The sequence below is a fragment of the Carex rostrata genome, chromosome 6 (assembly GCF_964058835.1).
Source record: "Carex rostrata chromosome 6, lpCarRost1.2, whole genome shotgun sequence".
Lineage (NCBI taxonomy): Eukaryota > Viridiplantae > Streptophyta > Magnoliopsida > Poales > Cyperaceae > Carex > Carex rostrata.
Window position 1 is genome coordinate 10,407,853 of NC_135923.1, and position 13,824 is coordinate 10,421,676.

The following is a 13,824-nucleotide window of genomic DNA, read 5'->3' on the forward strand; positions in this document are numbered from 1 at the left end:
TAGCAGCTTATTTTTCTCATTAGAAAATAAAAGTAACATAAAATGCATATATAATTCTGATATACAATTATTATGGTGAACAAAATATTATTTTTCGTACTAAACTTGCTACGCTATTACAATATATTTATTCAGATTTATTCATGCCAAACAGAGATTGGATGGTCTGGATCCAAACTCAAAGATTAAGTTACTATAGAGATCCAAATCCCTATTCTATTGTGAGGAAATTCTCAAATAGAAAAAAATCTGACCAAAATTCATGGACTAACGAAGAAACTGTGAAGCACTTATTCAATGAGTGTACTGTTTCGAGAAAGGTTCATATGAGCATTGTGAATCTGGCAATGCAACACTTTTTTCGGAAAATCACATTGACACACATGACTTTATCACAATATTGGGAGATTAGAAAGCACCAAAGGAAATCAGAGCACTCGTCTTAATTTCTCAATTCATATTATAGAGAGAAAGATGTGCACGATTGTTTAGAGGTAAGTGTTAACAGAAGAACGAACTGGCAGAACAAGACTATTACAACAAGGCTGTATTTTTTATCTTTCAATTTCGTTTCTGTTTTCTGATTTTTATTTTTTCTCTCCTTTGTTTGTCATTGTAAATCCATGAAAAGTCGTCAACTGTTGTTCTTCTAACCGTTGTGTTAAGTCGATAAGTAGACACTTACATATGAATTGTGTTCAAAACCCTTCAAAACTATGTAACCAATTGCGGTTAATAAAATAAAAGTTTAACTCTTGTTTCCTACTAAAAAGAAAAACCATAGACTATTAAAATCCGACTATTTGTAAGGACTCAAGTTTTACAAAGTTTTATGAGCAGAACTAGAGTGTTCTTAAATTTATTAAGTCTCTCTGTGAATTTAATTCTAAAACTTATCGGATTGGTTTTAACCGATAAATCTAAACTGTTGAAATCTATCTATCTTACGAGTAATGCATCTACATGAAAAAAATTTTTAATTTTCAAACTACTTTTTTTATAGAGTCAAGTGGTAAAAAAAATGTTCAAAAAATAAAAATTAATTTATAAAGCTTGTAATTTTGACCATTAACTCAGTATCTTGAAAGGGGAGGTAGCACAATTGGCTAGAAAAATGTTCTAGAGTTGTTATACCCAAAGGTCGAGAGTTCGATTCCCCCTCACGAACCTTGGTAGCTACTACCAAGTTTTCAAAAAAAAACTCAGAGCATCTTCAATCCAGCAATTGAAATTAATTGCTAAATAACAATTATGAAAATTTTAGAAATTAAGCAATCCACTTCTACATTAGTACAATCAACCAAATAATTGAGAATTAAACACTTGGCCAATAAGAATTAAATATTTGGCCAACTCATCTTTAGAAAATGATTTCTTATTAAGCAATTCTTTCCAATAATTGCTAAATAAGCAATAGCCATACAATCCAGCAATTACAAAAACAATTGACATAAGCAATCACTGTTGGAGATGCTCTCAGTATCTTGGAACCACACTTGATAAAATTAGTTTTCAGTTGGACCAAAATAATTTCGATGCGTACTTAAAATTAGGGTAAGATTCAAAATTAGTTTTCAATTGAACCAAAAAATAATTTCGCTGCGTATTTAAATTTAGGGTCCGCTTCAAAATTCGTATCTAGTTGAAATTTGAAAAGAACAATGCATATTTTATTCCACGTAGTTGGCCGCATTGGATCTAAATTCGATAACTTGGGAGGACATAAGGCCGAAATTTTTATTAATACCCTTCCTCTAAATAAAATTAACAAAAAAACCTCTAATTCATGGGAATTCAAAAAATATCCGGATTACAATGACAATTGGCGGCTCTATTTTTGGGGGCCACCATTTGTTGTTGCGAGTTGCAACCCAAGAATAGAGCTGCGTATTGTCATTGCGGCCTATTTGTTTTATTTTTTTTAATAAAACATAATAGATTTAGGAAAAATTTCTAGTGTACCTATCAAAATCTTCGAAATAGCCAATTTCTCCATCAAAATATCACAATATCCAATATGCCCATACAAATTTATAATTCTTTATTTTATCTCCTTTTAACTATTTAATATTTTATTTAATTATTTCAAAAGTTAAATTGACCAATATATCATCTAATTTTAAATGGACATGTCCATTAATTCTAAATGTCCTTTCCTTCCTCAAATTCATCTCTCTTCCTCATCATCTCAGTACTCTTTCTCTCTTCTTGTCCCCGTTAAATAAAAAAAAATGTTGGGTTCACATATCCAATCTTTAAATTAGAAGCAGTTTTGGATTAGAGAATTACCTAGCTATCTGATTGTCTTTTTAAGTTTTTCCTACAGGTATTTCTCCGCAAGAAGAAAAAAGTTACAACATAGTATGTATTGGTAGTAGTCAAAATGAAAATGAAAATTACATCATCAATGTTTTTCCACAAAAATGAACTTATAAACATCCCTCGATGCCAACACCATCCTTGAATATATAAGACGAAGTCAACTTGAATATGGAGTAAATTGAAATTAGCTCAAACAACAACCTATGAGGAAATTAGTTGTAAAGAAACCTGATTCATTAAGGAATTCAGCTTCTGATCTAAAATCAAATTTAAAATTGATACTTAATAAAGAATCGACCTTGTGAGTAATTATGTCATCTGTCTAAGGTAATATTTGTTGTAGTCTCGGGTGTTGTCGTAGCACGGCTCATAACGGTTCCACAGTGACATATACAACCCAAGCTCGAGACTAAATTCCTCCACGGCAACCACCAAATCCCCAACTACATCCCCATTTCCATCCCGCCACGGGCTCGACTTCACCAAATATAGTTTGTATAAGCCGACGGCCAAAGACAGAATCTGTCATGGACCCATAGTGCTTAATTGATAGCACCATTATGGCAAACCTGGTATTGTTTGCTATGCAGGCCCAAAGCCGGGTATTGAGGAAAGTCGGGTCAAAGATAGACGGGTTGGCACGGCCAGTACCCACTCGGAGTCTGTGAAGGTGTTGCGTCCGAAGTGGAGAAACATTGTCATCTGAGATTGTTGCCATATCAGCTAGGAGGCAGAGAGAGACATGACACTTGCTGGTCGGATTGTTGCAATGCCAAACATGTTGAAGTGCAAATGTAAGCGATCAATTTATGCAACCATGAACAAATCCTAATAATAATAGCTTATAATAGCTTATATTGTTTATTGATTTAGTGTATCTGTTGCTATATATCCTAATTTCAATGCTACATTTGTGAGAAAGAAATGTTTTGCTTTAGAATAAATGAACGAAACAGAATATTGACTTGAATAATAAGGATGAGCCATTTCATAATACAAAATTACTTCATTTGTAGGCACCAATCAAACATTAAATGTTCTCAAATCAATTAAGGTAACAATGAGAACGAGAATGCGAACACGAAAGAGATGGAGAGATTAGAAGAGAGATTAGAAAACCATCCTCAGCAATGGCGTGTGAGTCCTCACTGTGATAGGCATGAAATGGACATGTCCAGTTAAAATTTGAGGGTATATTAGTCAATTTGGATTATAAAATAATTAAATATAATGTTAAATAGTTAAAAGGGGATAGAAGAAAGAATATTAAATTTGTATGGGGATATTGGATATTGTGGTATTTTGATGAAAAAATTGGCTATTTCTAACATTTACATGGGCACACTGGAAATTTTCCCATAGATTTAATTTTGTTTTTGTTTATGTGTTTATTTTGTTGTAGTATATTTTGCAAAAATAATAAATGTGGGTTTATTTATTTATTTCAATTTTATAAAAATATAGAAAAGTAAGGTGTATTTTTGTTTCACCGGACAATAATAACAATATATATAAAATATGTCATTAATAGAAAATAGAAACTGCATATGTTCTCATGAGTGTTGAAAATGATGACATTAATAGAAAAATAGAAAATGCATACTTCAAATGATGAATTTAAATTGTGGAAATCAATCTACTTCACGAGTGTTGAGTGCTGTGCTTATATGTGACATTTATAATTTTTTTTAATTGATTTAGTGTAAAGTCAAACGGTCAAAAAAAAAAATAAACATATTAATATTACTTTATAAAACTTCATTTTTATCGCTTGACTTTATAGTAAATTAATTTAAAAATTTATAAATTTAACCTATAAACCCATTACTTGTGAAAATAAATTAGTTTTAATAGTTTGATTTATTATTTGAAGTCATTTCAATAGATTTTGAAATTAAAATCAACAAAATACTGATGAACTTTGAGAACATTCTAGTCTTACTATTTATAATATTGTCCTTGGTACTTTGAATGTAATGTAAAATTGCTACGATTTAATTGTCCATTAAAAAAATAATTTGTAATAATATTAACATCGCTTTGCTCCAATTTTTTTATTAATAAAAAATAAAATAAAATAATATCGGAAAAGGATACCGTTTTGTTAGAAAATCAAAATCTAGAAAAAGCGGGATGATTTATTCCGTCCAGCTACAGTGTCTGGACGAGATAAACCATCCCGTTCAGATTATTACTCCGCTAATCTCGCTAAGCAGAAAGAAAAATATCTCTAACACAGTAGCATTTTTTTTTGGGATTTGATTTCATCTAAGAGAATGAAAAAGAAAAAAAAAATGCTACAGTGCTAGACAAAATAATCTATTCTGTCCAAAATATATAATTTTTTTTAAGTTAAATTGCTAATTAGAATTAAAATTAACGGAATAATTTAGCCACTTAGCTGAATGAAATAAAACATCTCGTTTTTCATAAATTTCGATTTTTCAGCAAACCATCGTATAATAAAAAAATCGGTCGCTTTGCTTGCAAACTCCTCGTGTCAACTTCCCCACCGACCGGTCTGGCCAAATTAGATAAATATAATATGCCTACAGAAATAGCGACGTGGTCCAAAGTTCGCAAAGGAAAACTAAAACATATAATTATTTTAATATAGTATTTTATTTCAAGCGCAAAAATAATTGTAGATTAAGACACGATTGTGCCGAACCGCTCATGTTTTACTAACATACTCAAATTATTTCAGAAAATGAAACGTAAATACTCTGCTTCTGTTTGATTCGTACAAAAAAAAAAACCTAAAATCTAAGACATAACTTCTTAACATCAATGTCTTTTTTTTTGTATAAAATTTGGAACAAATATGAGAAAATAATGAAAATCTTGTTTTTCTATAAAAGTGGTTGGAGAGTTCTTTCTATTATCCGAGACACATGTACTTGTTTACTATTTATTTTATTCAATGTTTATACGGATATTTATGGCTCAGATCTTCACCATTAACTAATATATGACTATATTATACAATGTCATGTCGAAATTTATGCGTCTTTCAGTGTTGTATTCTATTTGATAGCCTATATTTCGACTTAGCAATTGAACTCTTTTTCTAACATATTTTCTATTCTCGGTGCACAGTTCAAAAATTGTCCTAATAGTTTTTCTTATTTTCTTTTAAAATAATTGAGATTTGAGAATCAAACAACATAAACTCAGAAAATTTTACTACTTCCTTTTTTCTTCATATATTAATAGTTTTATTAACAAAGTCAACACAAATTTGGGAAGGACATAGGATACAAAAATAGTGACTTGTATTACATCAAAGAAAAAAAGTATAAAATTAAAATTAAAATAATAGCAATAATCGACCAAAATAGAAAAAAAAAAAAAAAAAACCAGAAACAAGGTATATTTGTAATCATTTAATTTCAGCCATATCACGTAATAAGTAATTACAATATTTTTTTTATTTGTACTTTCCATCCCTATTCCATGTACTAAATGATAATCTCGTCGTGGAAAAAAAAAAACAAGGAAAACTTGCAACGATGGATTAAGCAAAAGGTTGAAACTTTTATTATCCCCGAGAAAAAAAGTTTAAGTTAGGATTTCGTGAACAATGAGCATAGACCAACCAAAAGAGGAATCCCATTTTAGGATATTCCCCTCGAAATTTGTCTTTTTCCTTTTCCTTGATACCGCATCAAACATAAAATTCTTACGGAACCTTTTCTCCCACCCATTATTTTGCACCTTTCTACATTCTTTTGTATATCCTCTTTTTATGTGGATATGCTCAACTTGCGACAAGTATTGTTATCATTGTTATTTAGTATCATTTACGGTAACCATCTACCAATTCAAACATAATTTCCTTATTTCGCAGCAAGGTAATATTAGAATTTAAACGTTAATTTATTTATTAGTATGCAAAAAAAAATATTGGTAAAATTCAATTCAGCAATTCTGAACTGATCTAAGAGCAGCAAAGATTTTTAATTGAATACTCCACGGTTGTTTTTCCATGCAAAATACTCCTGATTAAGTCTTTGAAAATTATTATTATTTTACAAATTCCGATGCAACAAGTATTTGGTTCTACGAAACGTCAGAAATTTACTATTTTTATTTATATTTCAAATTTTAAATTTAAATCTCAAATATAAAATGTTAATCTATGACGAGATATGCATTTCCGTGATATTTTATAATTAATGGAGCTCATTTTATACTAGATCAATTGGTAAAAAAAAATATAATTTAATTAACAATAATTAGTTAACTTTAATGCATTCATTTTTATATCTTGATCTACTATAGAATAAATTGCAAACATTATAAAATTTTACGTGGACACATCTTATGGATTTTAATTTGAATTTGAAACTTGGAAATATGAATAAATAAGTGGGTTTGTAACATTGTTTAACATTTAATATTTGTGACATTGAGCCCTCTTCTTGTCCAATAAGATAGGCATTCATTTGAACAAAAGCTTTAAGAGATTCTTAAATTAATCTTGTTATTTTTCAGACAAGTTTTGGACACAATTATCATGAATCATTTCTAAATTATAACCTACTAACAATAGTTTAAAATAAAAAAAAACATCCCAACTCACCAATTAATAGAGCACATTATATACGAGTGCTATACATAATTTAAAAAAAAAAAAACATAATTTACTTATATGGCGTGGTCTCGTCGGTGAACGAGCCTGAAACCATTTTGTTTCCAACAATCATTTCTCCTTTTAATTTAGTTTTTTTTTTTAGATTTTCTGTGGCCGGATCTTTTTAGCTATAATTTCATTAAATAAAAATAACAAACTTGCCACTGTTTTAGAAAATTTTCAGTTTTACCAAGGACAACTATTCTCAGATATGGGACAGCTAGAGCGTAGTATTAGCTGCATTCCTGGTAAAAAAAAAAAAAAAAAATTCTCCAAAACTCATGTCAATTCATTTTATTTTATTTTAAATATTATAACTAAAAAAGTTCTGTTTCTGTGGCATTATTTTTCTGATGCCGAGTAATTCTGAAGAAAGAATTATCATTTAATCATTTTATCTCATGAAACATTAATTAAACTTTTGATAAATTTTTCTTTGATTGAAGGTGCATCAATGTGCCACATGTTGTAAAATGTGAAATTACAATGTGAAATTAATTTATGAACAAGGAGAGAAAGCCAAACATTTGATATAATTTTTTTTTTATGAACATTATTATCCACTCACATTTGGTAATATTTTGTTCTACCTGTTTGGCTACACAATATGATGCTATCTCTGGCCACAGTAGATCCGAAATGTCAACTTAGGACCATTCGGAGTCTTAATTAGATTACTATTTTTAATTCCGATGCTTGAAATCTCAGCCATGTAATCTCAATCAAACGATATAATACCAAAAAAAAAAAAGCATTTCTTGATCATTGGTTATTCAAAGTCGTCATACTTTGTTCTTTTTCCCAAAATTAATATTTCCAAATAAAGAAGAGGCGTCTAATTTTACGCAGCTTAAGTTTTCTCTACACATTTTTGGATACAAACATGTTTATTTATCTCCAAACTATTTCATTATCAAACTATCTTTCTCAAGAGGGTCCCTGTTGAACACTTTTTCCCGTCCTTCTCTCTTCCTCTCTAGAAAAAAATTTCTTACCAGAAACAAGGAGAAGCAGGAAATTTTTTCTCTCTCTCTCTCTTCCCTTTTGGAAATGGTTCAGCTCAAGGAATTGTATCCTTTGTTCTTATTTTAATCTCCAAATTTCTATATTTGCTTTTGGATTATTTTCTTTCAATCAAACTCATGTATTTATATATATAATATATTGTTTTTCTTCCAATTGTACTGTTTGTTCCTTGACTTGTACTTTCTGGTGAATCTGCTTGTGCAGTCGGATTGTCATGCCAATGACAATGGAAGAGGTAAACAAAATTAAATGCACAGAAATATTACTTGATTATTTTGCCCGAGTATTAAATTATAGGGAAATTATGTTTTATTTCTCATGTAGTATGAGATTGGGATGAGCTACACAATAATGAAGATGGAGGAACAAAACACAAACAGTCAAGAAGGTGTGGAGATAGTAGAACATAGGCCTTTTGAAGATGAATTGCTAGGCAAGGGGCAATTCACATCTAAAATCTATCATTTGCAAAGGTATTTTGTGGAATTCTTTCTTTAAAGCTTGCCAATTTTAGTAAGAAATAACTTCACTGGGAAAAAAAAAACTGAACAGATAAATTTAAGTGCCTAAATTTTTTTGTGGACAGTAAAATCCCATCTTGGTTGAAAACTTTCGCACCGCCGAATTCTCTGGTCGTGCATGAGGAATCATGGAGTGCCTATCCCAAAAGCAAAACAGGTGCTTCACATGTTAAAAGAAAAGGCTATGATTTGGCCATTTAATTGTTTCTGTAGTAGCTTCAAGTGAAATCATACTAATTCTCTCTTTTCTTTTTCTTCTTTTGTTGCGGTAACTATGTCAAACCTGTGCAGTGATCAAGGTACTTGATGCAGAATTTTTTTTTGGGTATACATTATTATATGAGAGCACAAACAAGATAAATAACTGAACCTCATCTGTTTATAATTTCCTTTCTTTTTGACAGTGCCCATTCTTTAACAAATGCTCTCTAACAATTGAGACTGTTCAAGTAGCTGATAATGGTTCTTCAGAAAATGTAAGTCAATTACTTTACCATTTTTATTTTTATTAGATAGGATTGATCTTAACACCTGAATATCTGTACTTTGTTGCTTTATCTATTCCTTATCCATATTTTTCTTTATAAAAGGCATGTTTAATTGCATAACAATTGGGAGGTAGTATGAAGCTAGTTTTGGTACTTTTTAGAAAAATCAAAGCTTAATTGTATAAGAGCTAATTGAGAGTAAATTTCACAACTAAAGGTATATATACTATGAGGAGGGTTCAAATGCCTCCATTTTTTGTGCCTCCATTTTTAAAAACTTTAATAACTCAAAATTTAAATCTTAAAATAAAAAAAAAACCGTTAAATATGAACTATATTATTTTATCTATGCATATGTAAAAAATTATGGCATTTCAACTTTGTTTTAATTGTCATCTTGAGCTTGTAAAAATGTATACAAATGTGGATAATTTCTAGACGTTGATTTTCCAACTTATTAATTCATATAAAAGCAAAATCAAAATGTGATAATTTTTTATGGGCACAGAGAGAAAATAACATAGATCACATCTAACGGTTTTATTTTGACGTTTAAGTTGTAAACTTTTGAGTTATTTAAGTTTTTAAAAATGGAGGCATGATGGAGGCACAAAAAATGGAGGCATTTGAACCCTCCTCATATACTATATATAGGTTAAATTGAATCTTAACGCCACAGTCGGGGCAAGAACTATAATCGTCTAGTCCAGTATTAGCATCTATAAGTTCCATGGAATTGCAAGCCTGGTAAATTGTATTTATAACGTAACTGATTATTTGATATATTTTTACCAGGTGCATGGATTAAATAAAGAGCAGCTAGCTATTAGACAGGTGGAATATCTTGATATTACTACAATCTCAAAAGATTACTGGAGTAAAATTATTGGGGCCAATAATATTGACTTGAAAAGCTTCAAATCACAAAAAACTGGCCGGGGTCCACTTCTGAAGGGATGGATGGTAGGTACTGGTACTCGAATTATGTGATACTTCCATACGTAGCTGATTCTTAATAGTTGTGTATTTCATTGTGATCCTTTATTTATTATCATGTCATTTCTTTTGAAAGGAATCATGCAAGCCCAAGGTGACGACATATAAATTAGTGACAATGGAAGCTCCTATATGGGGTTTGGGTGAACGATTAGAAGATCTTCTTGTAACTGTAAGTTAGTAAAAATATAGGATTAGAGACTTCTTTTACTGTTAAGTATGCAAACCTATTTAAATTGTTGAAGCATTGATGGTGCAAATAAGTAAACATCTCATCAATAAAAATTTCCGAAGATAATTACTACAAATTGGAGGGGCATTTAGGGATAGGACAAGTATTACACTTAAAACTGACAGAATCTGTTACTTTCTTATTACTTGTTTTAATTCATATTGCATTTCAGATTTCAAGATTTTTTAAATTTTGGATACACTTTATATAGGGTGAAAGGGCTTTATTTTTGGCATGCCACCGGCTATGTTTTGCATGGACAGATGAGTGGTTCGGTATGACTATGGAACAAATTACTGAAATGGAAAGAGAGAAGAACATTTTGCTTCAGAAGGTTTGTTGACTTTATTAATTAACTTGTCCCTTGAAGAGAGAAAATTGGAGACCTTTGTTTAGATATTTATTTAGAGCAAGGATTGTAATTCACACACTGGAGCTGAGCCAGCTATTGATAATGGCATATATCAGTACCTCACTTCGCTTGCCCAAGATATTAAATATTCAAGCTTTGACCTGAATTACATATCCTATGCAGATTAGGCTCAGCACTGGTATAATTTTTGGGTGAAAATATCAGTATAGACCAGATTCTGGTTTTAATACAATAGTGTTCCGGTTCTGCACTCTAGTGATTTAATGAGTTAATGCTTTTTCTCTATAATCTAATTATGTTTTATATATTCCTGTTCATAATTTACAGACATTAAAGAAAACTCCAACAGTACTAACCAATGGTCAACCCGAAGTGAAGGTGCTTAGCAATAGTAAACCTGCAATTAAAAGGAAAGACGTACAGCAAGAACAGGGACTTGCATCAGTTCTCGCTTAAATTCAAATTCCTTCCTTTTTATACTTTTCTCACCAATTTCCTTTTATTATATATATCCATTGGAAAAGGGTGTGCTAGGGAAAAAAATTAAGCAATTTGTGTATATATCCAATGGAATGCCAGGGCACAAATTGGGGCTCAGGAATGCTACCTTAATCAGCTAGTTATTTTTTTATTAAAGACTTTGTTTCTTCAATCATCTGTATGCGTAATAAAAATGTATATAATTTTAGCAAATTTATGTTCCTTTGGAGATGCTCAGTTTTAGCGCATCACAATTCAAAACATTGTTTACCAAATTAATGTTTATTATAAAATTTTAAAAATCTTTAATTTAATCCCTTATTGCTCCATCTTTTTTATCTACCATATTTAAATATCAAAATTATATAGAACCAACATTTGATCTAGTAGCAAAAGACAACACCATCTGTGTGGAGAGTCGTGGGTTCAAATTAAAATTTTGGATAAATGATACGCGCAGGCTTGGCAGCCGGTAGACCAAATTACCAAAACCTAAAAACCTAAAGCGCTCAAGGTAAAATGGATTTTTTATAACACTTTATTTTATTTAGCAATGTTAGCTTCTGTCTCTATACTACTTGATGTGTAAAGCTCTGTTTTGGAGGCTTTTGGATTTCTATTTTTTTTTTGTGAAACTTTGTAATATATTGATGTTATTCTAGTTTCTGAGCAGAAACTTTGTGAGAATCTTATTTTTGTGAGCTTCTGACTCTATGTTACTACGGATTTTTACTGTTAAAAAAAAATTAAATAAATTATGACAATTGGTTGAATTTTGTAACTCATAACTAGTGACTAGCTCACTAAAAATTCATTAACAACTCGCTCATTATACAACTCGCTTAAATTCACTCATTAACTTAATGAGCCGAGCATGAGCATACCCAATTAGGACATGCTGGCTAATTAATCACCCCTACGGTGATTAACCGTTGTTCTGGAACAACGCTCAGTCCAGTGTACGCAGGCTAGTGGCGAAACCACATTGAGCCACGTCTAAACAGATATATTTTGTTATAGGATATGGACACACATAGCTGAAGCCTCTCCCCTTGAACTATTTGAGAAAAAATTTACAATTTCTGATGCAGAGAAGATTGATAATGCAAAATCATCTTCACAGTATGAGAAAAGAGAAGATCTCGGATTATGTGTTCCTAATGAGTTGGGCTTCGCCAAAACCGCACCATTAGTAGGTACAGAAGATTTAATATGGAGGTTGCTATTTTATTAATTAGTGGAATTTATATGATAATATAATATTTATTTCTCTCTCTCTCTCAATCTCTCATGTTAACAGATATTAATAGTAGAGTATTTGGAGCAGTATGAATTCAACTTCAGCAAGGCCTCTTAATTTTGACGAGACATCAATTATTTATCCTTGTAATATTGATTGAGAGAAAGCAACCTTTAATTTATCACCAAGTTAAGAGAGCTATATAGTTAGTACGTATCAGAAGGCGTACCAGTGACAGTGTTGTCCCATATCAGAACCACAAACCAGCCACGATTGAAATGATCAAATGTCTCAACTTCATAGAAGTTTCCCAATCCCCTCACCTCAAGACAACAAAATCCAAGCAAATCTGAACTTCTGAACTGCACCTAAACCTGAACCTTAAATAAGATCTTTCAACAAAAGAGGGGGGAACATCTATTAACTTAAAAATACTCCAAAATATTCTGAATTCTAATTTGTAGTCACTACAAGTCGACAACCTAACTAATTGTCTCCTTAGCCTGCAACAAACCCACTGGCAATGCTTGCCGGGTCCAGCTCATAACATCCATCTGGAACTGGTCCACCATCAAGATTAAATGCCAGAAAGCATCTGGTGTCAGTGGGCCCCAGTCAGCTGACCAGTTCTTTTATAGAGCCCAAACCTCACCACTTCTCGGAAATATCCGGATCATGCCCTGGGGGGCCCGCTCCCAGTCAGCTCTGTGTGAGAACAAATTCTCAGCACGGGCTATTTTACACTTTTTCTCGACCCGAAAATGACCGAGTGTTTTGATGAACCCGGAGCCAATCGAAGTTAAACAGCCAAACTCAGCAGTTGATGGAGATTTCAAGTATGAAAATCATATCTTGAACTTTTTAGAAGATAATATTTTTGCAGGAGGGCGTAAAACCTTGGCATGCCGTAATCATCATCATAACAGGCCCAAACTTGTTCCTTTTGAAAGGCATGGCGGGTCCGATCCATATCAAAGTCATGGAATTCTGGATCAGGTACATCCAAGATCGAATCATCATCGTAAACAATATTCTTAAGCGTTTCCAGTTTTGGTCCTAGGTCAATCCTGGCTCTCTCAACAAGCATTTTTCATATGTCAGATGGGGGGAACTCCTTGGTCAAATGGATCCAGATTGGCCAAGTATTAGGAACGAAACGAATCTCTTCATGTCTAATGGCATTTTCAACCAGATTGTCATTGCCACTTTCACAATAAGTCTTCTCAACAGCTACAAGTTTGCTGTTTTCTTTTGTAATGGTATATATACTTGATAGGTTGAGATCCACAACAGACTTTGCTGATTCATATTTTCTGCACTTCCTTTCTTCTCTTCCTCTCCTCCAACTGTTGGTAATTTCACAGATTCAACCGCAGTATAAATTACACTTTTATCCATGCCCTTTTTACCAGACTTTGCCTATTTCTTGGCTGCAAGCAATGCTGCTGCCATCTCCCTCTCTCTGATACACGGCCACACAGGTCCTTTCTTGCCTTTTTTGCAATAGGGC

At 31.7% G+C, this 13,824-nt stretch overlaps 1 protein-coding gene across 1 annotated transcript; it reads left to right on the forward strand.

Moving 5' to 3' along the window:
- The first annotated feature begins 7,747 nt into the window (after nucleotides 1-7,747).
- LOC144555309 (uncharacterized) lies at nucleotides 7,748-11,311 on the forward strand. The gene is made up of 10 exons (XM_078303597.1): nucleotides 7,748-8,028; nucleotides 8,189-8,219; nucleotides 8,309-8,457; nucleotides 8,571-8,662; nucleotides 8,797-8,804; nucleotides 8,910-8,981; nucleotides 9,789-9,956; nucleotides 10,066-10,161; nucleotides 10,433-10,555; nucleotides 10,922-11,311. Exons 1-10 carry the CDS (start codon nucleotides 8,009-8,011, stop codon nucleotides 11,048-11,050), a joined length of 888 nt encoding a protein of 295 aa, XP_078159723.1. The 5' UTR covers nucleotides 7,748-8,008; the 3' UTR covers nucleotides 11,051-11,311.
- The last annotated feature ends 2,513 nt before the right edge of the window (nucleotides 11,312-13,824 follow it).

Excerpts from the sequence above, each read along its gene's own strand:
- LOC144555309 (XM_078303597.1), top strand. The coding sequence starts at position 8,009 with ATGGTTCAGCTCAAGGAATT. Across the intron at positions 9,957-10,065 it reads CACTTCTGAAGGGATGGATG|GAATCATGCAAGCCCAAGGT; the intron begins GTAGGTACTGGT and ends TTCTTTTGAAAG. Across the intron at positions 10,162-10,432 it reads TAGAAGATCTTCTTGTAACT|GGTGAAAGGGCTTTATTTTT; the intron begins GTAAGTTAGTAA and ends CACTTTATATAG.